Source organism: Coturnix japonica, chromosome 3 (genome assembly GCF_001577835.2).
Source record: "Coturnix japonica isolate 7356 chromosome 3, Coturnix japonica 2.1, whole genome shotgun sequence".
Lineage (NCBI taxonomy): Eukaryota > Metazoa > Chordata > Aves > Galliformes > Phasianidae > Coturnix > Coturnix japonica.
Window position 1 is genome coordinate 2,550,690 of NC_029518.1, and position 26,058 is coordinate 2,576,747.

Genomic DNA, 26,058 nt, shown 5'->3' on the forward strand with positions numbered 1-26,058 from the left:
AGAAAACTTGTCTGCAACTTTTAAGCAGAAACATTTGAGAAGAGACAACAGTGATTATTTCTGAAGTGTCTGTAATAATGATTTCCCACCAGTCATCTGCTTGTAAGGAAGAGCAGAATTTTTATCCTTTGTTGCTGCAACTCTTGTCTTTCCAGTGATAAAAAATATATATATTTGTCTGGTGAAAAGCCTTCATCAGCAGGAATTCCTCATTAACCTGACAGTACAACTGTCCCTTTCTTGAGCCATTTCTAATGTCCCCCCAGCTTCTGAGGCTGCATCAATCTCAAGGTCATGCCACGGCATTTCATCTTGTAGGCGACACCATCCAATTTAGGAATCATAACATAGAAAATAGTGAATAATAATAATTAAAGAAATCTCACTGAAGCCCTGAAAAAGCCCCAGGCATCTGTGCCTGGCAGGGTTAATTGCAGTGCATATCATCCTAACCAACACTGTGCCTCCCTTTTCATTTCCCTCTACCCAGCAACATCTCTGAAAGTACATCAGAAAATACGACATGGTCATTCACATGCTTTGCTTCGGTTATCTTTGATTTGCTTAAGCCTCTTTGACCTCTTGATGCCTCATGGCTGTGTCCAAATAGGTTTTGCCTTGTGAACCATTACAGAAAGGCTTCGGCTTGTGCAGTTCCTTCCAACTTTTCTGAGCCAGGATGGAGGCACTCATATTGCCCTCCACGGGGTGATAACACATTAAAAACCCTCTTTCACCATCTCATATATTACCTGAAATTGCGTTGCTCTGAAACATTAGAAGATCCAGCATCCACTGAGATAGGCTAATTTTAATGATTAACTGAGGAACTGTTAAATTTTACTTCAGTGCTCCACTGTCATTATGGAATTAGTATTAACGGCTATGTACTGCGAGAGCTGTAATGAGGCCAGCCAGAAGTGACAGCGCAAGGGAGCTGCAGCTCCATAAATATAAACTTAGCACATATCATTAAAAACAGGAAAAAAAAATAGGGGAAAAAACCCTCAAGAGCTTCACTTTGTTGCCAAATCGTGCTTGTGTCCCTGGAATGTGAAGTCCAATAACTTTATCTCCTCCCTCCTCTGTTTCTCTGGTTGCTTTTAATTAAACTTGGATAAAATTAGTGGACAGAAAATCAACACTTGTAAAAATGTCTCATTACAGAATGACGGTAGGACGGTTTCCTGAAAGCTCCAGTGGTTTCTTCTTCACCAGCCATAAAGCCTGCAATGACTCCAGGCTATCCCTGGTACCCCGCTGTGACCACTTTATAAAGCTGGTGAATGGAAAGCATGTCAATACTAAATTCAAGGCTTCTGGTGTCACTCCTTACCTCCTTCCAGCCATACCCTGACAACCCTTAATTTACCACCAGTTGGTCTATTTTGTTGCTATTCTGAAGCCCACATTCCCTCTGCCCATGCCTGCCTTTTGTCAGAGATCAGCCCAAACTAGCTGCTGTTTCCCCATGGACTTGGACAAGTCCAGTCTGTGCCCCTTGCTCTCATGGCACTTCCCACTGTACATGAAAAGCCGTCTCCCTTTGGTCTCTGTCAGCACCTTGCTTTGTACCATTTCTCTTTGACCCTTGACTTAATAGCTGTCTCATTCCCAGCCATTCCCTACCTCCTTTCAATTACCTTCCTGACTGTATCCTTTGCTTCAAAATCTATTAGTCCTCTAGTGAATAGCCTGGCATTCTTTGAAGATCTAAGCTCCCACTTCATCACTTGTTTTGGCTGTTTTCACTTTTCTATCACATGCATCTGATCCATCCACTGGAGCTTCCTATTCTCTGACAGCCATTTATGCCTCATTATCTCCTTGACGGTTTCATTTTTCATTCTGTCTTCTCTGCTTGATCTACCCAATATTTTTCAAACATTTGTTTTCAAAGTTATTTCAACTTTCTCCATTTGTTTTCATGTGCTAATGTCTCACATTCTTACACTGTCTTGGAGGTGATGCTCACCTTGACAGTCCTCTCCTTGCTTTCAGATAATCTTTCTCTCATCTGAAGTCCTGAAGAACCTCCTGATGGTCTCTTACACACCAGATAGCAGAGCAAGTGACCCACTGGGCAGATGAATCAGGTGGAAATGATGTGAATGATGTTTCCTTGCTGAGTTTTACTCTTCTTCTGCCAAGAAGAAGAGCATCTTCTTAATGGTGAAGGATCTGAAACAGAACTTCCACTACAAAGGGATATCTAGAGGCTTTTTTCTTTACTGTCCAATTCTTTACCCCTGGAAGGTGACCAAAGATGTAGTCCTTGTTACCATCAGTTTGTAATACACACAGGGTAGCTTGATGTACAAGGCTGTTCACTTTCTGTGCAGAATTTCATTTTATCTCTAGTTCTACAAGTCTTGTGTTATCTTAAACACAGGAATTATTTATCACTGACCTTGAACAACAACTCTTACACCATAAAAAGTCTGCTGTTTCTTTCTGCAACCTCACTTAAATTTCAGTTTCTACTTTGGCCGTATTGCAGTACAAACACCAACTTTTCTTATAAACTGTATTCTTTCTGCAAGGTACAAGCCCATGAACTGTTCAGTTACCCAATGGGGATGTCTTTAAGATGCTCTCTTATTCCTAAATGCCCTCTTCAATATTCATCACAGGCACACCTCATAGTGTTTCAAGCTATTCTTTCCAACTGAAAACACAGGACAGGACTTAAGCTCCATAAATTTTATCAAATTCTCTTCCGTATCTCCTCTCTGCAGACAGAAAAGGGGTTTTCTCTATGTGGATAGTACATTCCCCAACAGATGAGCATTTTCTGAGATGCCCCTGGGTTTGTAGGACACATCAATGTTCATGCTTTATAGCTGATCTCTAGAGATGTCCAACTGTGCCCATCTTTGCAAACGTGTTGAAGGTGCTGGTGGCAAACCACTATCACAACCTGCTCCGAATGCAGACACATTAAATGGTAGAGGCTGCTTCTGTGGGTGAGATACAAGAAATGAATTATCTGAAGGGGTTTGCACTGCTGGGAGGTACAGAGTCAACAAGAACAAAGGAGAGAAAGTGGTTTGTATTAAAATATCATTTTTAAGAAGAAAACAGTGCAAAACCAGTTTATCCAGTGGCTTTTGGACTAACCTCAAGCATCACATCCCACATAAAGAACGAATGTGAAAGAACAAAAGGTCCTGCTCTACTAAGAATGTTCCTGTTCCTTATACAGCCAGGATACCACTATGATAATGCTTTAAATACTGTGATTTAACAGAAGCTGAGGATTCAAATATCTTATAAAACCTTAAAACTATTTTTAAAACCCATCTTCTGGTCATGGACATTTATTGACTTTTTTGTACATGTTCTCCATCTTGTATTCCTTGACCTTAGCGTATTTTTCCTTGCAAGGCAGTGTCTTGATGCCATCATTTAAACATGTCTTTAAATTTCTGTATGTATTATAAACTTTAAAACCAATCTATGATAATCATTTATCTTAATAACCTGCTAACTTCCTCTGGTATCGATCTGGCGTTGCATCCCTGCAGGGCTTCTTGCATGTGTATGTCTCTACGGAACTTCTGTTGTCTCTTAATAGCACACTGGAAGGCTTGTGTAAATGTACCACTGTTAAAATCGACTTAATAAGACCAAGATGAACTTTTAAATAAAGGAAACAGAGAAGAAAGATGATACTATCATACATTACCAAGCCTAGATCCTCCTTGCTAGGAACATGGAGCTACCCATGTTGCCCAGTTGTTTTGGATAAGCTCTGAGCTTGAGGTACGCTGTGATATTTCATCTCTGCTCTGTCCTCAAAGGATAGTGTTTCTTCTTAAGTGCAGTGACAGGTATTCTATACAGCAGAGCAGCTCTGCTTGCCTCCTTTCACAGTAGCAGGGCTGTTTTATTAGATTTGCACTCTTTCCTGCCCAAGGGCTCATCCCTAACTCCCCCCTCCCACTTTTCTGGTGTGAGTTCATTTCCCATTGCCCCCAGCCAGAATCACCACGTAGTGTCCCATGGTAGTATCCCAAGTACAATTTGCCTTGACGAGCAGTGACAGCCCAAGCTAGGGACAATGTTTGGGCCACAATTAACATTTCATAGGCCACCTTATTTGCCCATTGAGCTTTCCAAAATCAAACAGATAGAACCCAACTCTTACACATGTTTCCCGTGTGATTAGTTGGGTTGGTTGCATGGCCATCAGTAACATCAGCGTGAATGAAGTCCAGACCATTATGATCTGGATCTCAGTGTCACGGGGAAGGGAAGTGGAAGTACTCTGATCATCAAAAGGAAAGCAAGAGGAAAGGAAGGGACAGTAGGAGAGACGGCTGCCTCCTTAAACATTGCACTGTAAGAGGACTGGGTGGATAGGAAAAAAACACAGTGAGAATAAAAAGATATATCTGTGAGAATAAAGTCAGAGATTGCCTGTTTTCACTTAGCAATTAAGAAGAAAGGAGTGGACCAGAGATACAGAATCCCATAGCAGAGCAGAAATGATTAAATGGTCTGCAGCAGGGAAATAAAGAAGCATAAATATTTGATGAGGATTACTGAAGTAGGCAATGGAAAAAGATAGAGGAATAAATAAACACAAAAGAAGATCTGAGGTCTTAAAACACTCTTGAAACAGGAATCCAGGCAGCTTGTCTTTTGGGCTCTCAGAGAGCAGAGAAGAAGAAGCTGGTGACAAGTGAACCCTGGGCAAATGAGCAGCTGCTCCACACAGAAGGGACCTGTGAAGCTCTTGTACTTGCCACAGGACTCTAAAAATCCAGAGGTTTGCCAAAGGACATCCAGCTTCATTGATGTCAAGGCTTACTTTAATTTCAGTTTCAACAGAATCAGGATTTCTCCTTTGGTTGGTGTGTGCCTGAGGGAGGTACTTTCTTGACCAAACATTTATGTCTTGACTCAGTAAGCAGTCTGGAGGAGAACCTCATGACGTTGTCTTTGGTTGGTGTGCACTAACTTGAATCCTTTTTGTCTCCAAAGGACCTGTATCAACGCAGATCAGCCAAAGGGTCTATGATGCTGGATCTGATGTGCTTCAGACTGAAGACAGAACTAGTAACAACAGAGGTAAGATACAATTAACATGATAGAGCCAAGCTGGATCACCAGATAATTACTGTAATTATCAGGTTTCTGTGGAAGCAGCAGAGATGGTTTCTGATCTGAGGATTGATGTCATTGTAATAAGGAATGCAGTGATGACTTTAGGGTTCACAGGAGCCTGCCTGCTCAAAGCCCCTGTGAGGGAAAGCTCCACAAGGCTTTCACTGACATTATCAATTAAGTATTTCCTTCTGTGGCAGGTTATTATAGCTTGTCCCAAATCGGACAGTTAATGGAAGGATCAGAAATAAGACAGGAATCTTTTTAAAGGCCATGAAATCTAGCTTATCCAATTCCTATTTCCCAGAGGTTGCTTAAATGTACACTGCTTGGGTCTTGTGCTCAGGTAGCATCAAAGGCATCTGGTCTCCATGATCCCCACTTCTCCAGCCATCAGCTTTGCTCCCTGAAGCTGCTCACTAATGTGACCAGAAGGGCTCTTAAAGAGGAGCCTCTTTGGGGAGATGCCATTTCACCATTTGGCCTCCTCACTTCCTCATTCTGCTACAGGCTCCCGAGCCAAGTGTTTAAGGATTAGCTTTGGCTGAAAACACGAGGCTTCAAAGTTAAGAAAATTGAGAACTCATCCAATTTGCACCAGAGGGAGCCTCTGTAATTCATTTTGCTGGAAAACAGCATCCAGTCAGCAGCATGCATATGGTGCAAGTGTTTGAAAAGTTCATAGCCTGGCAAGCAGAGCCACACCATTCACATCCAAGAGAGGGGCTGAGACCAGCCCATCTGTGAGCAAAGTCCTTGGGCTGGGGTTTGTTCTCCCCTTCCCTTTTCTTTTTGTTTTGTTTGGCTTAAATTTATTCACTTATTTATTTATTTCCCCCCCTTGTCCTTATTTTAAAGAATCATAGAATCATAGAATTACCCAGGTTGGAAAAGACCTTGAAGTTCATCAAGTCCAACCACAGCCTAACCATAGTACCCTAACTCTTAACAACCCTCTGCTAAATCATATCCCTGAACACCACAAAGAAAGTAACAACATTTAACAGGAGAAATTTGCATACAGCACGATCAGATTTATGGCATTTTCACTATCTAATTCTCATTAATACTGATTTTTTTTTAATAATTTTTTTTTTTTTTTTTCTGACAGCACACGTGACTTAAAAATATATATATATATCCTCTTTTCGTTTTACTGCTTTTCATGAATGGGAAATACGTGCTGAAATCAGTCTGAGCAAAATATGCCCCGCTCTTCTGTATGGCTAATTGCTGTTATCTTGGTGTGACTTAGTTGTGTGACACTCCTAAACAATTGCTGTAACTTTCTCACCGAGATCTGAAACTGAGAAAAAGGTTTATTGAGTTGAAATTGTATTTACTAAATTAAATCATAACATGCTGTGTTTTTCTAGAGTTCAACTCTTGTGTAATACTAGGGCATTATAACGTGCTCTGTAATTAAGGATAATAAGATTGCACATTCTTGGGAAATAAGCAAGAGAAAAGTTCTGAGTGGTGAGAGTTTACATCTTTCTTGTCACAAGCCAAACAAAAGCCACCACAAGCAAGGAGGTGCTCTTCAGCAGCCTGTGGCTTGGGCATTGATCTGCCTGGGGATAGGAAGGTCCTGCAGAGGGATCTGGACAGGCTGGGACAGGATAGCTGGGCTGAGACCAATGGGATTAAGTTCAGCAAGACCAAGTGCCAGGTCCCACACTGTGGACGCAACAACCCCAGGCAACAATACAGGCATGAGGCAGAGTGGCTGGAAGACTGTGTAATGAACCTGGGGGTGTTGGGCAGTGCTTGGCAAAACGTGAGCCAGCTTTGTGCCCAGGTGGCCAAGATGGCCAATGGCATCCTGGCCTGTATCAGCAATAGCGCTGGCAGCAGGAGCAGGGAAGTGATCATCCCTCTGTACTGCCACTGGTGAGGCTGTACCTTGAGTGCTGTGCTCAGTGTTGAGCCCCTCAGTACAAGAAAGACATCAAGGCCCTGGTGCATGTCCAGAGAAGGGCAGCAGAGTTTTTGAAAGGTGAAGTTGTCCATAGCTTTCAGCAAGCATTGTCTGTGTTTGCTGCTTGGCTCACAGCTCAGTACTTGAAATGGAAAGATTGATTGGTTTCAGAGCATGTTGTAATCAATACAGCACGTTTGAATGAATATTGTGGCTTTCCACTTAATTAGAGGTGACTTGGATGTGTAGTATTTCAGATCAGTAAAATGATCATGTCAATGCTGTAATTTCCTAAGAATGGAAATATGTCCTGATTTTCCAGGCCTTACTTTGTTTTATGCATCTGCACCCTTATTCTTGCATTTGCTTATACTGTTTGAGAGTAATCTTTGGTGCTTTTGCAGGCTAAAACTGAGCAGGATTTGTTGCTGAGCAAAGCTTGAAATAAAAGCTTAACCTGCAGATGAAACCCTTGAATTTTCTCACAGGGTTACAGAATGAGAGCAAAGTAATTGCACAGAGCACTGCAATCATACTCAGGCACCCAAGCACCAGCAGTCAGTTCAAGGAGCTGTAAGCCAGCAACCTTGCAATCTTCCATTGGCCTCCAGCACTCCCACTGGCTGCTGCCAACACAGTGTTATGGAGACTTGAAGCCACCAGCTGCACAGCCCTTACTCTGGGCTTTGCTTGTACCCTGGCATTTAATGGCACCCAGCTGCTGGGGTAGATGTGGCTTTGCCCTGATGGAGTTTGGAGGGTGCTGGCAGAGGTGCTGTCTGCAAAGAGAGCAGCTGATAAATGGACCCAAGTAGACATATAAAGATAAATGAGCTCTATAACCATTGGTTTTGTCCACTCATCTCTAATAACAGTGCAGGTGAGGTGAATCTGCACTGAGCAGCTGCAAGGTAAGCTGAGCATGGAGAGGCACTTTGTATATAGATGACGTTTGAGCACTGTCTGGAGGGCTGGTTGAAAGAAGACATTCTCCCAGTGTCATTGACACTGGTGAGACCATACCTTAAGCACTGTGTTCATTTTTGGAGCACAAGTGTGATGGGGAGCAACTGGGGGAACGAGGGCTGTTGAGTCTGGAGAAGAAGAGGCTCAGGGGAGACCTCATGGCTCTCTGCATTGACCTGAAAGGAGGCTGTGTGAGGTGGGGTTGGCCTCTGCTCCCAGGGAACAGCCACAGGATGAGAGGGGATGGCCTCACATTGTGCCAGGGGATGCTCAGGTTGGCTGTTAGGAACAATTCCTTCTCCCAGAGAGCGGTGAGGCAGTGGCACAGCTGCACAGGGAGTGGTGGAATCATTGCCCCCAGTGGTACTCAAGAACCATGGAGACGTGGCACTGCGGGATGTGATCAGTGAGCATGGTGGGATGGGTTGGGGTTGAACTGGATGATTTTAGAGGTCTTTTCAACCTTAGTGATTCTATAATTTTATGATTTGCTCGTGGATATAGGAGTCTTTTATATATACGTACTTCTAAAAGTAGGTAAGAGATAGTTGCGCATGAGTCCCTGCATATACAGAAGTCTTTATTGGCCTATCAGCTAATTGGCCAAACCCAGCTGCTGGCTGACTGCTCTTGCCCTTGTTTCACAGCTGGAAATTGTATCATTCCCCAGATTGTGCCTGTATCTGAGAGAAGGAAAGGAAAGGGAAGGGGGAAAAGGGAGAGTACAAAAGAAGATTATCTAATTTTTTTCCATTTTGGTCTTTTTTTAATTGGTGACATTTCAAAATGAGAAACACTCCAATTACTTCTCAGTGGAGGTTTTGAGTGGCTCCTGTTGGTATTTAAATATACATTATGGTGGTGGGGGGAACTCATTAGGGGGTGGCTGATTGTGGCAATGTTGTCCCAAAGAGCTGTGGTCTCTGGGATAGCAGAAGAGTCTGAGGACAGCAGACAGACACTCGGTGCCGTCATCTCCTGAGAAGAAAGAGATGAAAGTGGATCATTTCAAAATGGGATTCCTTCACCCAGAGGTTATTAGGATCGAGCCTGAAAGTGATGAGCAGTGGAGATGGGCGATGATGAGATGATGGCAACTTCCAAATCTTTCTTTCATCATAATAGCTTGAAAATCCTATGAAGCTGTGAAAGCTTTTTTCTTTTTTTTCTCCTTTTTCTTTCTTTTCTTTTTTTTTTTTCCCCCTGGCTGATTTTACTTCAAACCAGCTTTGTCTAATAGTTTATTTTGTAGAATTGCCCTCTTTTTCAGCCCTTCTTTTTCTGCCTCTCTGTTTCTCTCTATAATTTCTCTCCTCTGCTGATGTTACTCACCATTGTGCTCTTCCACATGTCAGAGAACAGGAAACAGGGAGCAGAGAGCAGGGCTCTTCTCACAGTCAGAAAGCACTGGCTGTACACCCCAGCAGGACCAGATGTCTCCCACTGGCCCTCCTGAGACTGCCACAAGCAAGTTCCCAAGTGCATGGATGCTCTTTCAGTATCTAATGGGGGGCTGCAAGGAAGAAGAAACAGGCTCTTTATAGGGCTTGTGTAATAGGACAAGAGGAAATGGTTTCAAACTAAAAGAAGGGAGATTTAGATGGGATAGAAGGATGAAGTTCTTTCCATAAGGGCTGTGAGGTAGTGGCACAGGCTGCCCAGAGAGGTAATTGTGCCCAATGCCTGCAGACAGCCAAGGTCAGGCTGGACAGGGCTGTGAGCACTGATGGAGCTGTGGGTTCCTTGTTCAGTGCAGAGGGTACAACTTGATAGGTCCCTTCCAGCACACATGATTTTATAATTCTATGATTCTATGTCAGGGCTATAGGAGATCACGCAAAGTCAAAAGACAGTAGATTTCACATCTGCTCACATCTGCTCTACTCCCTTTCTCCAGTCCCTCCTGATGAAGATCTAAACTGCTGTTTACAAACTGAAGGCAGCCAAGTGCTAGGAGACGTCCCTCAGGAGCGTGTCAGGTGGGCCCAAGCTGCATTTCCATCTTGTGATCTTTCTGATCCCGACACTTTTGGTAAAAATTAAATCATCTTAATTCTCTGGCAGCTGCATTTGCATGTATTGATTGTTGTGGAGTCAGGAACTTTAAATGGGTGTGAGTGACAGCTCTGGCTTTGGCACTGATCAGTACGGCACCTCTGAATGAATACAGTCACCTTACACTTAATTAGGGACAGTTTGATGGCTCTGTGGGGCTCTTTGTGCCAGGACAGGTGTCTCACACAGCTCTTTGGCACAATGCACAAGTGGGTTCGATTCCTGTGCTCTGCAATGCTGGGCTTAGTCACAGATTCCTCCATTGCATGCGGAGAAAAACACAGCTGAGCACTCATCAGGCATCTTTATTAAAATTTTATTATGTAAATTAATTGCTTACATAAGCACTGGCATAGCACATTGGAACTCAAGCTTGGCAGATTCAGAAAATGCCTTTAATGCCTGTAATGTTGAGGTTTCTGTAGTCTGAATGTGCTTCTTCTCCCCTCCAGGAACTCCAAATGGGTTTTTCTTACCTTGGGGAGAGTGATACAGCACAGAGGAAGGGCACTCAACATGAGCTAAGGGAGGACTCACCAAGGCATCCCACAGGGTGGAGCTCCTCAGTACAGCTCAGGAGCATGGCAAAGTTGAGTAAAATCATGCCATTGCATCAGCGACTTTCTGTGGTATACCTGTCTCATGAGTTCAGTGCAACTTGCTGCAGGTTTTCTCCAAATTTCTGTCAACTGTTTCCAAAGAAGTGTTCCCTGTCCCTTTGCCAAGGAGTATCAAGTATTCACTGATATTTATGTGTTTCTTTCTCCTCCTCCATGTGCTAATGAAACCCTATTGTGACCTAGGAATGATGTGTGGGCAGGAGCTCCTCTCCTGCCTGCTGAAGCACGTGCCATACAAGTGGGTGATTCAAAACTTTTCAGAAACTATATCCTCAGTCATTTGTTCCCTCTCTGCACTCAAAAAGGCCAACCATGCTGCAGGTAACAGGATGCACTCACCAGAGCACAACAGCTCCACTGTTTCTGTGTTAGCTCCCACTGGGCTCTGCTTTGGGGTATTTGGCCTTCAAACCCCTGGCACCACATGGCAGCACCTTTGCCAGCAGAGCTGTGACACTGCAGACTTAGTGATGCAGCAAAGGGACAGAAGCAGATGAGGTGTCCACGCACTCTGAGGAAACAGTTGTTTAATAAATTAACAGGCAAATTAAAACAATTAAGCCACATTTCCTATTAGCTGCTCACAGTAATGAAGTTTGACGCTAACGAAATCAGGCGCTCGATTTTTTAATCTTTTGTTTTTACATCTCTGTTCCAGAGGAAAAGCTGTGGGAAGGCACGAAGAGTGACACAGGTCAAACTAAGTTCAGGCTCAGCTCAGCGTCATTGTGCTGACTGCCTCCTTCCTTCCTTTCCTTCCTTTCCTTCCTTTCCTTCCTTTCCTTCCTTCCTTCCTCCCTCCCTCTCTCCCTCCTTCCCTCCCTTCTCTCCCTTCCCTCCCTTCCCTCCCACCCTTCCTCCCTCCCTCCTTTCCCTCCCTTCCAGGGAGGTGGTCAGTGGTGGCTTTGTGCCACTGCAGATTATTACAGATGCTGAACAGATGCAAGATGTGGTTTATCTCTTGCACCTTCATTCACAGTGCTCCTGTGAGAGGGGTGGGGTGAATATGGATAAATGATTTCAAAGGTGGTCAAGAGCTTGGCAGTAAATAGAGCACCGGATCCAGTGGTACTCCTGAAAGCCAGCACAGAGGCATGTATGGCATCTGCATGCCATGGTCTTGGCCAGTGGCCATGCTCCCCTCAGCATGATCTGTTTCATGGCAGCCTGGAGGAAGGGGGATGTCCTTGCACCTATTCTGTGTGCCCTGTCCTGGGAGGGATAATCAAAAGCTGAAGCTGGTGCAAATCCTGCGGGGGGCCCAAGTGAAGCTGGAGTAATGCTGTGGGGATGGTCAGCAGGCCTCACTGCATCCCCTTGGGTTACCTGGGTGCAGGTGTTGCAGCCTGCAGGCGTTTTTGTCTCCACTCAGTTTTTGACCGACCAAGAGCATCTTCAGGCTCATTTTCCAAGGGAAGCATCACACATCCTGATGCACAAAACCTCCAAGGGCTGGACTGGAAGTGCAGCCGAGGTGGCGTAAGTACATGGCAGATGGGCACCAGCAGAGGTTGGAGTCAAGGGGATTTTTCATCATGCCTTTTTTTAATCTCCTCTTAAGGAGACCCACTCAAGGAAAGCTGTAATTATTTTAATCTCTTTTTTCCCCTTCCCACTCTGCAAATGCACTTGGCTTTGTAAGGCCTCAGAGGCAATTTTATGGAGGGAAAACATGCCAATTTTTTTTTTTTTTCCTTAATTTTAATTATTTCAGATAGATACATTTCTAATGTCGTACTAGCCAAGGAACAGAGGGGTTTTATTTATTATTATAACTATTTGTTGTATTTTTACTCACTAAAGAATGAATTAACCATTCCCAAGAGCCACCATGGACCATTGTGGATCAGTGAGACATGGCACACAGCCACCTTGTTCCTTTCCTGCCCTCAGTCCCTCTGCAGCTGCTCTGGACTTGCTTTTAGCACTTGATTGGGTGCGAAGTTGCCATTCAGATGGTATCTACGGTCAGGCACTGCCTGCTAGCACAGGGGATTGGCAAGCATCTGCTTTGTAAGCGCTTGTAGGTTGTGGGCGTTAAGAATATCTTTGTTTTGATTAAGAATAGAAAGCATTTGTGAACACTGAGATTCTCTGCATCTTTGTGTATGTGTTGTTTGTTGGACTTGCAGTAAAACAAGGGTTCTGAAACCCTATCCTTTGACTTCTCTAGGAACATTCTGAATCCCTTTCCTCTCCTAGAGATGAGAAAGGGGAGACAACCAGAGCTGACTTGAGGGTGTAGTAATAGAATACACCTGTGTTGCACAGCTCTTTGCCCATTTGGGATTGTAGGCAGAGCTCCTTGGCCAGCTGCAAAGTAGGGCATGGGGGCGGGATCTGAGGAGCAGCTATGGGATAAACCTGGTTGTCTGCATCTATGCTGGCTGGCATGGCAGAGGGGAGCTTGTAAGAGCCCAGAGAGAAAGTGGGTGTGGATGTGGTAACCTCTGCCATCAGCTTCAGGAGCATAGTGCTGTGTAGCATCATCCTTCTGAAGGTCTATAGTGATCCCATTGCAGGTACAGGCTGTATGTTCTCCTGTCCTGTCTCTTGCTTGTTAGCAGCTCTCATTCTGCATTCTCACAAAAGCACTCATCAAACATTTACTGCATCCAGTTTACCAGAGAGAACCGTTTTCAGGGTGTGACCTCCAGCTTTAGAATATGATGAAGTCAGTACACAAGCACTCTTTCCTGCTGTGTTGATGCTGTATCAACAATAGCAGTCATAAGTGCAGCCAGAAACTGTTGCCATACTTGAAACATCTAATAAACAGGACCTAAACCTGCTAACATTTAATTAAAGCCTGGCTGAAGGAGCCCAGCTCATAGACTGCTATGCAGCAGGTAGCCCCTACAAAGACCAGGTTACATCTTTGTCACTCAGGGAGGGTAATATATTGTGTTGTGCAGGAAAACATGGCCCTGAAACAAACCCTTCTCCAGTCTGTCTATTTCAGACTCTTTTGCTGTTTGTTTACATCAACCTTTGTTTTTTCCATCCATTCCTGTCACTTATTTTGTATATCCAGAGGCATGTGGGCACCCTCTTTTTTGCCACAACACTGTGCTGCCTCCCAAGGTTCACATCTATGTTGTACTTCTCAGCCAGTGGGTTTATTTCTGTTCTTTCATCTTTTTTCGTATATATATATTTTTTCGTGTTGTCTTATAAAATGCTTGCTACATGTAAGGTATGATCTGAGAAAAGGTGCTTCTTGCAGTTGTTGTGGTGAGACTCACAATTTCCCAGGTGAGCTGTGGTTGGTGGACCTCCTGGCCTGATAAGCTTTTATCCCCCTAAGGCTGGTGGCCTGGGGTGCCCCAGGAGCCCGCTGCAGTTCTGAGGCCGTGTAGCTTCTTGACCCCTGTAGCTGTGAGTAGAGGCTTCACTTTGAAAACCAGCTAAAAGTTGGTCTGTAGTGATTGTGGATGTGCTATGATCCTTCACCAGTGCTTTCTACTGCACTCGTGCCCTCATGATTGGGAGGCAGCTCAGCCCTATCCCCTAGTGTTGGGACCTTCCCTTTAGTGCATGCGGTGGGGTCACCCCAAACAGCTGTTCATATCTCCCCTCTTCAGCACTAAAATTGAGGCTGAATTTACTTCCTTGTGCTTTGGCTGCTCTTGATCCCGGTCTCCAGCAATGGTATCCAGTAAACCTGTCCCATGGAAAGCCCTCGTTATTCTAGCTATGGGGCTGCAACTCCCTGCAGGTCTTTGCTTTCCAAGGTCTTGCATGAATATGTTGCATTTCATAGCTGTCATTGGTGCCTCCCGCTCATGCCTAACCTGGCCATTAGAAGGGTGTCTCTGGATGGTTTTGCTTAATGACTGTGAATGGCTGTCCAAAATGTAGGGCTGATCCTTGTCTTGTATTAAGGTGCTGGAGATTCATTGGGAGTGAAAAGTCTGCAGTTCTCCTTTCACTGCGTAGAGGGGTTGGAGGGGATATGGTGCCAGATTAAGGTCTTGGCAAGGGATGGGGCTGCAGCAGGGAGCAGTTCTTGGTGATGAGCAGATGGCCTGCATTGCTGCAGGACAGTCTGGCTGGAGGGATTTAACGCCTCAACTATTTCTCTTGCATGGCTGCAGGTGATGTGCAGAGCTCCAGCATTGGGAGCTGTGGGGCTGTCTTCCTCTGGGCTATGAGGAGGAATAAAGCCAAGGCTTCAGGGCCAAGCAGTAGAATAACTTGCTGCAAAGGTGATTTTGTGTAGGTGCACAAGCTACCCAGAGAATATGAGAACACTGGAGCCTCTAGTGCCTGGGGGATGAGTTCCAATTTCAGCTGCACAAGCCAGCTGTGTATGCTGATGTTAGTGTTTTTTGAGGAGGCTGCTGAAGAGCAGCAGCTGTGCCTTGCTTCCTCACAGATGTATGGCAAAGATTTGAGTTACACTGTGGGCCCTGAAACAACCAGAGCAGTCTTGTGCACTAGTTTTGCAGAAGCATCAGAATAACCAAAGGATTGGTGTACTCAGGAAGCAGACTGGCCAGCATGCAAGAGAGACATCAGTCTTGAATTGTTAGAATAAGTTGCTGGAGTTATATTTCCAAGTAGATCACCTTAGGCACAAACTCATCCTGGGCAGTCTTGTTGCTTAAGCAAGATGTTAGCCCAGTGCTAAAGTTTGATGGTTTCAGCTGCTAACAATTTGCCTGCTGTAGGGCGTTTCTTTGCATCCCTTCCAAGCTCTGCAGTGAAACCTAAAAGAGAACAGATCTGTATCTGATGGTCTGGGACCTTCTGCCAGGGCTGCTGATAGTGCAAGAGGGACCTGGTGGAATCTGGGGTCCTCCCTCCTGCAAGAATAACACAGATAGGGCTGTGACATAAGGGGTGTAGCAGGAGCAAAGAATTCCTAATAGGTTGTTCTGAAATACTTGGTTATGTAAGAATCAGGATTTTGCTGGTAGCATCTTATCAGCTTGAAGAAACAGGGTATAGCTTACAGCTTGTGACGGTGCTGTGGAAGTGAGAAGACTGAGCCTGACTGAGCAGCAATAAGGCTTTCAACAGCTGCCACAGATCAGACTCTCCAAAATGTTAAAGCTTTGAAATAATAAATAGTTCACTAATGCGAGTAGAGCATCATTCCAGGAATTAAAAGATAAACTGTGAAGTGGTGGTGATGCAGACAGCAAATATGTAGTGCTGTATGTTTTTATGATTATGCTACAGTTCCTCTTGCTCTAATTTGTAATGCTTTGTATTGCTAAATGCTAATAGTAATAACTTGACAGATGAGAACTTACAAAATACCTGTACAAAACTTTTCTTTGTTCCCAAATAATTAACTGTCGAGTTTTCTGAAAAAACTCCCTTTCTTCCCCAGAGCACGGGTACTGCAGATGTCCTGCCCATGAGACAGGCTGGATTTGAGCTGGCTAGGGGGAACTGAGCATCTTTGGACCAGGAGCAACAGGTATGTGATATATATACACAGAGCAAACAAAAAGGCTTACCATGCTTGAGAATTCTACCACAGCATACACAATTAGGCTCTCTTGATTGGGACACGCATAAGCCATCCTATCCAAATTCCCCTCCATGTGCCAATAGAAGGATCTGCTACCAACTGCATCCCCATCTTGAGTACAGCAGGAGCCTGAGCACTGGACTAATCCACTGCTGTGTTTGAATCAGGACTTCCCTTAGTCTCTAAAGGATTTCATTATAATAAATATTTTATCAGTGAATTCCAAAGGAATTAATAGTCATTTGCCATTTGCCATAAATATTTGAAGGAGCTACTAGTGATTCCAATGGAATGAGGGTAGTTAAGCATCTCTCAACACTTTAATTTAAGGGGGAAAAAAACCAACACCACCACCAAAAAAAAAAAACCACAAAAAAAAAAAACCCCGAGCAAACTACAAACAGCAGCCTAATGAAAGCCCCGTATCACAGTTTTCACCTTAATATATGGACGAAGGCTTCAAAGGCTTCATCTTATGTGTCTGTGAAAGGGGAGTTCTACTACATGAGGGGGGGGGAAAAAAAGCCAAGCCAACTCCAAGCACAAGCTGTTCCTCTCAGGAACACAGCATTTGTGTGGCTAAGCCAGCCTTCTAATGGAAATCACGACAATCTAGCTGCTGAGAGAAGCTCAACAAGGTTGACCCTTAACTGTATCAGCTAAGAAAAACTTTGTTCCCCAGACACAAATCTACTACTTTTCCAAACATGACTTGGAAGAAGATGTCAATCTGGTCCCTGAATATAGGAATAAAAGTGCACTTCACTGTTCATCATATTTTCCTAGTAGGTTTACCTGCTCATTGCCTAATTCCCCTTTTCCAGATAAATGTACCACTGTGAAGCTCTGAGTAGCCTTCTTCAGCTTCCAAAAATAAGGTTTTCTTTCTTAGCCCTGTGCTATACATTAATGGGTGTAATGGAATTTACTTGCTTCTCATGTGAGACATTAATTTTTCCTTATTGATTCCTTTCAAAAATGTAGGCCCGCTACAGAGAGGGCCTACATTCAGCAGATCTAGGAAACCAGGCATCTTGGCATCTCCTTCTACACTGCAACTTTCCTCAGATCAGAGCAAACTAAAGCAATAAAAAAGTGCAATCTTCATCAACTATGTCCAATAAGGCACTGTTGGTATTTTTCTCTCTGAGGTTAACCGGCTGCTACTAAGACAAAATATGAAGGGTCAACCCAACAACTACTTCCCCTTCAGGCTGAGAAGTCCCCATTCTTACCTCACTTTGTTGCCTTCCCAAAGTCCCCTGATGGATCCATTTTTTCCAAACTACAGCTATCATGCCAACACAACATTCAGTTGACAATGACAAGGCTCAGCTATCATGGCAACACGATATTCAATCTACAATGCAGTTGCATATCCAGCCTGAAGGGTGCCTTTGTAACGACCAAGGCTCTTGCTGTATGATTGGCAAAGTCGGGAGGAAAGAAATACATGAGCGATGTGGGCTTGTCTTCAGAACAAGATTTATTAAGATTTTGCTTTAACAAACAAATGTGTGAAGGCATCAATTCCTTAAGTTTTCTGTCGTATGGCATGGACAAAAGGAAAAACAACAGACTGGGAAGCGAATTCGGCACATACACAACAGAGTAACAAAAGAGGCATGGATTAGCCTATATAGCTGTTATATCATCTATTAGAAGACATTCTGCAAGCAACAGTCTACATTTCTTTGCATTTAAGTAAGTAAAAACATATTTTTGATCAAGAAAATTACTTTTTTTTCTTAAAACTTTTTCCTTTATATCACAAATGTCAGGGTAAGGCAAATCCCAGATGAATTGTATGATAAAAATCCCTGTTCCCCGAGAAAATAGATCCGACATACTCTGCTAAGTTTGTCGGTTTGAAAGCAAAGCAGGCATGCACTGCATATAGAGAAATGTCTTTTTTTTTTTTCCTTTTTTCTTTTTGATCAAGTGCATAAAGCAGAACAGTGTTAATTCACAAAGAGGCTTTTTTTCAGTGCTTCATAGAAAGATTTGCAATTAGCTGTGGTGAATGTGTGACCCAGTGTTACAGATGACGTCTCAGACATCTTCTTTGGAGGTCGGCGTGGAAGGAAACCCGTCCATCATTAGAGCAGTCACTGGCTGGAGGATTAGTGAGTCTCACAGCAGAGACCTGCACTTTCAGAAATAGGAACTGCAACATTAAAGCAGAGTCTGATACCTTGCATGCAGACACCAACAGGTAGGAGCTTCCTCTCTGTGCCAGGTATCAGCTCCCACATTGCTGTGTTTCCTGTCATGTTGGTGGAGACTGTGTGGAGGAGCATGGGCCCAGCTGCAACCAGCAAACCCAACTGAGGAACTCACACCACCCAACTCTGCCCACTCTGTGACTACTGAAAAATGAAAGAAGCCGTAAGGAAATGAAAATCCACTGGAAGAAAGATAGAGGCCTCTCTGAAGATTGTCCTACAAGCATTTAAGCAACTTACACGTTTATTTATTCAACACTTCCTACACTTCTAGACTTCACACTTGCTGCTGTGTCTTCAGGAAAACCTTTCCCAGCATCAGAGGCTTGCTGCCATTCAAAGACCAAGGTTGAATAAAAAGTGCAATGGAATTACTGTCAGAGCTTATAAATATTGTGTCTAACATGAGGCATTTTTGCAGCAAATTACTGTTATTTACATCAGTTCGTCTTTGCAAGGACTTAGATGAGCCTTTGTCTCCAAGCAGTTGTGCTTCTGTGGCCAGCCTCCTTGCTAAAACCAAGGCTAGCAAATGCTTGAGGGGCATGTGACAGCTCTGTTGAGGCCAGTTTACCCCAGCTGAGGACGTGGCCAATCTAGGTTGTCCTCAATGTTTTTGAGTAATTCAAAGAAGAGCTTTCCCAATCTATCCTATGCCGTATGGAGGCAGTTCCCTCGCATTCCTAAAGAAATGGATCCCTTTGATTTTTGTCTTTTCACAGAGGCAGCACTAACCAGGGAACTGTGGTGAGAGATACCCGATGCATTTATTCCTCTTCCTCCCACTCTTCCACCTTCTGTTATGACAGTCTGTTTAAATCAAAATCAGCAAGTACAGAAGACACATAGAAAGGGATTTGCATTGCAGAGATGCACCATTTGCAAAGCCACTGTCTATAAGACTGGAATCTGCTGGAAAAGAGGTGAAGGAACATCAGGAAAATATCCATGTCCCAAAAGATGCATTTATTTTTTGCATCTGGCAAACTAACAGGGATGAGAAGGAGAAACAGAACAGTGGCTTCAAAGGGAATAAAATTCAAAATGTAGAGCTAGAGGGTAATTATCTCTCTAGGAAAACTAGCAAGAGTATAAAACAGATTAAAAGGCTTATACTGTTTCTTCTAAAGATGATCCAACTCCAAGTATCCCCCAGTCTCCAGGAGAACTGTACGATGAAGAATCTCCTTGAGATCTTCTCTGGCATGACCTCCATATAGTGCAAAGTGCCACAAAAGCTGGCACGCAGAAATATTCACCCACCAAAGACAGCACAAAAAGCAAATGGGCGGGAGCTCTATGCAAGGTGAAAGGAGGCAGTGTTCCTAGGGGCCATTAGTGCTCTCATGGGGAAATCTGGAGTTTTTGTTGTTTTCTTTTCTTATCATTGCTTATCTTGGTGCTCTTCCAAACCAACCTGCAGCAGACAGCAGCCATCAAATGCCATAGCTGATGCTGTATTCCATAGGGGCACAGTTTACTTGCTATTATGCTGGTGGAGAATTAATTGCCAAAGCTCCTATACCTGGGATAAATGTAGAGCAAAGGAGGATGGATATCCTTCCACATCTTAGAAAATATCTTGCCTTGTTTTTTTAGTAATAAATAATTGATTTGGGATTGGTGCCTATTCAGGAAGGGGAAAGAGAGACTACCACAACTACTTTGTTTAAAAGGATCCAATTATTATCAATGGCATTTTGAAATATGGTTTGTAGCCTGGGGACAGGTTGTGTGCTCTTCCATCGTGCATATCTTCTACTGGTTTCATTTACTGCGTACGTAAAATCCTTTTGTTCCTCTTCGAAACATTTCTGTGTGGCATTTGCTGGCAGACCAGTTGACATATGGTGAGACATTCTTATCCAAATAGCTGTTAATTGCTTTTTTTTTTTTTAAAAAAAAAATAAAAAATTAAAAAATCATGTATGTGCAGTAGAAAATATAACAAGGGCTCACACAAGACATGGTGTGAAGCTGTTAAAGCCAGAAGCCATATTTAAAGATGTTTTACATCCAGAATGCCTGCTATCCTCCTTTGCTCGCAGATTCCAGGAAACATTTTGCCTGCCCCTATGTGAAGGTTGTACTTATGGCACGTGGATTTTGACGTGCATGGACCTCTCTGGGAAAGAGACAGATTGATCTGGGGCACTGACTGTTTGAGGCCATGTGTTATTTGCACCCAAGACCCGTAGAGGGGCATGGCACGGCGCATGCTTGTCACAGTTTGTCACAGCTTGTCACACCAATCTCCACTGGGCTTGCAAAGAGTAGAGTCAGGGGAAGTAATGAGGCAGCAGGTAAGTGAGAAGATAGTGTCAATGTGCAGGCTTTACCTACAGTGTGCACTCAGAGTCCAGCCACTGACTATTCAAGCAGCTGGGTTGGGAGCTGCCAACTGCTCTGCATTAGGACAAGTTGCCAGGAGCTGCTGATAGACAAGCCTGGAGGTGGGTGATGTGCAGGGCTGTCTGTATCAATAAATTTTGGAGATTTTGGAGCGTCTTGTCTTTCAAATCCCTAGCACAAGGAGGGATATTGTTTATTGGTGCGTGTGGATTATAATCCTTTGTGGCAGTTCGTGCTCCCAAAGCAAATCTCCATTGGTATCTGAGGGAACAGTTTTAAAAAAAAAAAAGGGTGGGAGGGCAGGGAATAAACGTGCTCCCACAAGTTGCCTGCAGACAGTATCAGAATCAGGGAGAAAGATAAAGATGCTAGAAAAAGGGTGGACCTGAAGACAGGCTGACAATACGATGGAGGAGGAAAAGAGACCCGATATAACACAGGGACTTGTCATTCAGAAGTAACTGTTGTAATTGCAGGAATAATTGCAAACCATCATCAGAACTGGGAAACTGTGTTTCTTTCCAACAGGTTTACAGAACAAAATGCAATGAAGAACAAAGAGAAATTAAAGCAAAGTGTCATTTCCCCAAAGCTCCCTCCCTCCCAACCCGCCGAGCACCTCTGTGTGCTCTTTTCTGCTAAGAATGATGCCATAGGATGTCAGTGCCTGCCCCTTGGGTTTTGTTGGGTCTCTCATCTCCTGCATCCTTCTTTCGTCCTAGAGGGGAAGAAAGAAAGAAAAAAAGGCAGAAATTAAGAATAATGCTTGCACAGACTTTAAGTCTCATCTTCCTAATGCAGAAGCCAAAGGTTTCCCTAACCATCACATGCACAAAACGTGTGTGTCACATGGTGTATATACATATCTTACGCCTACAGTTATCTCAATGGTGTCTCATATCAGTGTAGCACCTCTCTCTTTTGCTGATGAGGACTTGGTAAACTATTTCTGCCTTAACGGAGTGCATGGCCACCGGTCTGTAGCTTCATGCACATGTTTATTCTGTAAATCACTGGAATAAATTATCTCACTCACAGCATGGAACATCAGTTTGAACTAGAGACTGGCCCTGGTGATAATCTGGGAACTGAGACCTCCTCCAGCTGTCCACATTTATTTTGTTAGAAAATCCAAGGCAGTAGTATAAGGGATAAGACACAACAAACCAGTTAGGCCTTCCTTCGGTTCATACAACCCGTAACCTGTCTGTCATTCCATGGCCCTCCCCCACAGACCTGCTCCTTGCAATTAAAATAAGGCAGGAAGGTCAGGAGAACCCAAATGGAGAGCTGCAAAGAGTTCAGTTTCTACTTCTAATCCCGCGCTTGCCATTAAAATGCTGGGAAAGTCTTCCTGTAGCCCAGCTCAGGCCCCTTTGCTTCAGAAAGGTGCCAGGAGAATGAGACCTTGCAGCAGAATTAAGGACATTTATTAATTAATTGCTAATTGCGGTGTTACTCTGGTGAACTTCACCTTCATACAGCAAAAAATGACTGCAGCCCAAAACATTCGGATATATTAATTTCCATAGGAAAACGTGGCTGAAATGCAGACCCTCCTACAGAACACGTGAAAGCTGCGATAATTGTCACATCCATTTTTTAAACCAGTGAAGGGTATTAACCTTTCAATGTATTTTTAACTCTGAGGATTTTATTACTTTCTTTTCCTTTTTTTTTTCTCTAAGAGAACATATGACAGGAGGCTTGGGAAGGGGGAAGGAAGAGCTGTGGAAGCTGGATTTTAATTGCAGAGGTGCTTTCTTGTGTGTTGGTTCTTTTTAGCAGGGACACCATCGGCTGTATTTCTCGCTCCAGCAGTACAGCAGCATATTGTCAATATGCTGACAAGGGTAAAGGGGCGTGCTTAGTTATAAGACCTTGTATTTTAAATCTCTCTGATACAGCTGCCACTGTTGTAAAGCTTCTATATTTGGTCTTGAGCTACATGAAATCCTATTACATAAATAGCACACCTTGCCGTGTATGATATTGGCAATGCCAAGGCAACATTGCGTATTAATGCTTAAAAATTCTGTTCTGAGATAGAGAGAGAACTCCTTCTAGCTGGAGCAGGCCTGGTCTTCATAGCAAATTACTCATCCACAAAGACTTCCACAGCAACAGCTACCATCGAGTGCTCTTGCAATAGCACTGTCATTTAGTGCATAAAAGAGTAAAGCTCTGAAAAGCAGCTTGCTGCCTTTGCCTTGTTTTACAGCAGTGCAGTCACAAGTGACGTGGGGCATTGCAGAGCCAAGGGCAGTAAAGCCCTCACAATGTGAGCCTGTTGCTCGCAGCATGTGGATCGCACAGAACTGAACCCTGTTCTGACCAGTATAAATTGCCTGTCATTTACCAAAGCGATGCCAAAACTCGCTCACTCCGTTACTCTTCCACTGCTTGTCTCACTGCTGTCCTGCCTTCTGATGATCTAAGACCACGCACTGTCCAAAGCCATTACAGCTGCAGAATGCTGCTGCTGTCCTTACCTGACAAATCAATTCTACAGGATATGTTTATCCTTTTCTGCAATTAGAAGCTCAATTATCCCACTGTTGTTTGTGCTCTCCCTTTTTTTTTTTTTTGGTCTCTCTTTTTATTTTTTTATTTTTTTGGTGAATCCTAACTTTCATTGCAGTCATTTCTAAATTGAGTTTTCAAATATAGAAACAAAATGGAAAATGGGGAGGAAAATAGCCATAAATATCTCACCTATTAGTTAAGCTTCTGGCTTATTTTCTGTGGGATCCTTTATACTTTCAACTTGACTATCCATTTCAGCTGAAAACAAAACAAGACAGTGGTCAAATGGTGCTCACAATACACAATAAACACAAGTTTATCACCTTGAGTAAAAACCACACTCTGCCCAAAAGACACAGAGTTCAATTATCACACTAAAAATCCTTTGTGTTCTATATATCTCTTATGCCAGTTGTCTTAATCTGCAACTACACGGAATCCCTGATGAGTGGTTCTGCATGGGCATATGCTTCAGCATCGCTAGAAATGCCAAGCCTCTGGATGCAGATTTTCACTTTAGTCCAAATGCACTGAATTTCATTCTGGCACCTACGAAAAATGGCCAGCTGATGAGCTAAATGACCCTCCCCAGTCTCTGTAGGCAACCAGCAGATGTATAGGTACTTCCAGGGGGTGATTTAGAGCTTCACCAGGCAAAGTGGTCTTGACCCCTACCTGCTACTGCTGTCACGTTGCTATGCTGCGGTGAGGGGGTTACGCGGATGTGCAATCATTTATTTGGCACCTGACATGGAGATTTTTCATGTTGGCCATGCTAATGAGGGCTGCGAATCTCTTAGCTTCCCTGTGCGAGAATGAAAGAGGAAGGATTTCCTGCAAGGAGCCTTTGGCTGAGAGCAAAACCTTTGATGTGAACATCCCCAGCAGATCCTGGGCTGTGCCAGGGGCTGGATGCAGATCCACCTCTAATTGCAGTGATGCTGCCTCTGCCTTTGGCTGTCCTTGAACTGCAAACTGCTGGAGGGGCAACAGCACTACATTCAGACACATACTAGTTTACTAGTGTACTATCAATTTACCCTAACAATCTTATTTTTCCATATAAAATTACTGCCTAAATAAATAAATAAATAAGATGATTTACACGGAAGGCTTAAGTGCATTTCAATACAACCATAGTTTAGATGTCATGATAAATCAGAAGTGGCACGTGTGATTTGCTAAACACAAAAGGGTTCCTTCAGCACATGCATGTGTAGGATGAGTAGTATTTAGTATCTGCTCTGGAATGAATTTGATCGAGGCCATTTATACGTTTTTCTGCTTTTAACCTTGCCTTACTTTGTGGTCTCAGATGCAGTCATTTGACGCGTGTGACAGGAAAACCTGAATGGGAGATTTGGAAACTAAGGGAAACAAAAGGCCAAAAATCAATAGCTACTTCCAGCCAGGCAGTACGATCTCTGAGTCAATATTGTGTCAATACACCTGTTAGGATCGTGATGAATTATCTGTAAATTATTCATCATCCATATGCAGAACAGATCCCATAATGGCTTCCTGGATGTATGCAATGAATAACAAGAAAAGTATCCGCTCCTGATTATGGAGCTCTGATGCACACTGCATTTAGTGATGTTGTGTTCTTCATATGCATTTGCATAGCAAAGACAGGATGCTTAATAAAAAATCATTAAGGGAAGGCTGCTGCGCACTGATGACAGCAGCCTTTCTCAGCCTCATTATGCCAGCCGGTTTCACCAGCTTGGTTTTCTGAAAGTACCAGAAGGCTTTGCTCACATTTCAAAGAGATTTCTTTCAAAACCAAAACTTCATTTGAAACCTGAGGTCAGGCTCTGTCAGCATCCCAAACAAGCATGCCTCTTTCCACCCCTTCCCCTCGCATTTTTTAATAGCTACCAACAGCCATTCCTGCTCTTGCTGGCAGCGTGTCACATCAGGGTGGGTGAGATGCAAACCACCCAGCACCTCTTTAAGGGCAATGAGAAAACACAGGGAGTCTTGAAACACGGAGCCAGACGGGAAGTGGGAAGAACTGAGGTGCCCAAAGGTTTCACCATCAGCTTTTTTCCACATATGGGTGAATAAGCTCAGCTCTTTGCATTAACTCTGACAGGGACGGGAAGATGTAACTGAAGGATAAGCTTCTGCAGACCACTGGGTGAACCCCAACAACAGATGTTACAAGGCCACCTACATAATCCTTGATGCTTAGCCTGAAAAGCCACGGAGCACCTATTGAGGAGCAGATGGAAGGGCTGACATTGGGAATGGGAGGACGTGACTCACCAGCTTCATGGCACGAGTCAGTGCTCAAACAATGTGGTTGGCCCCAAGCGTGCTACATCTAATCACAGTGCAAGCCAGAAACAGGCTTCTCACCACTATAAGTTTTTACATGTGTTAAACTGCTAAATCACATTACACACCTCTAGAGTTGCCAGCTCAGCAAAGCACTTGAGTTCAAGGTGGCTGCCCTTCACCCTACAAGCAGCTTTACCAGTTTTGGAGCTTTGTGTGGGGTCTTTTTAAGACAGAAATAGTCATTTCTGTGCAATAGAAATGGAGTCTTCCTCTCTGTTTTCTACTTAAATTCTGGCCTGCTGGAGAGGGCCTGTGAGCATCTCCTCTCTCCATCCATGAGCTGCTGAGCAGCTCTCAAATTAAGACTGCAGAAGAGTTTCCCCTCAAAAGCAAGCAAGTTCCCTGCAAGAGGAGAAAAAACAAGGGGCGCAAAGTTCATGCATGCAAAGTGGTGGTTGTGCTTTGGCAGCATCCCTCCTCTCCCCAGTGAGCCAGCTGCGTGTTTAAAGG

At 43.8% G+C, this 26,058-nt stretch overlaps 1 protein-coding gene and 1 long non-coding RNA gene across 4 annotated transcripts in view; one reads left to right on the forward strand and one right to left on the reverse strand.

The window, feature by feature from the left end:
* Positions 1 to 4,983: 4,983 nt before the first annotated feature.
* Positions 4,984 to 20,276, forward strand: LOC107310723. The gene is made up of 4 exons (XR_001553698.2): positions 4,984 to 5,076; positions 9,897 to 9,978; positions 10,507 to 16,105; positions 17,144 to 20,276. It is a non-coding gene; the product is annotated as an uncharacterized LOC107310723 (long non-coding RNA).
* The window catches only part of MACROD2 (mono-ADP ribosylhydrolase 2), a 786,342-nt gene continuing 778,874 nt past the window's right edge, over positions 18,591 to 26,058 (reverse strand). For all 3 annotated transcript variants that reach the window (XM_015856727.2, XM_015856726.2, XM_015856725.2), the window contains 2 exons: positions 23,452 to 23,520; positions 18,591 to 21,454 (listed from right to left, as the gene is read on the reverse strand). In XM_015856727.2, the coding sequence (XP_015712213.1) occupies positions 23,459 to 23,520 (62 nt within the window). In that variant the 3' untranslated portion in view covers positions 18,591 to 21,454; positions 23,452 to 23,458. The remainder of the gene's footprint in view (positions 21,455 to 23,451; positions 23,521 to 26,058) is intronic.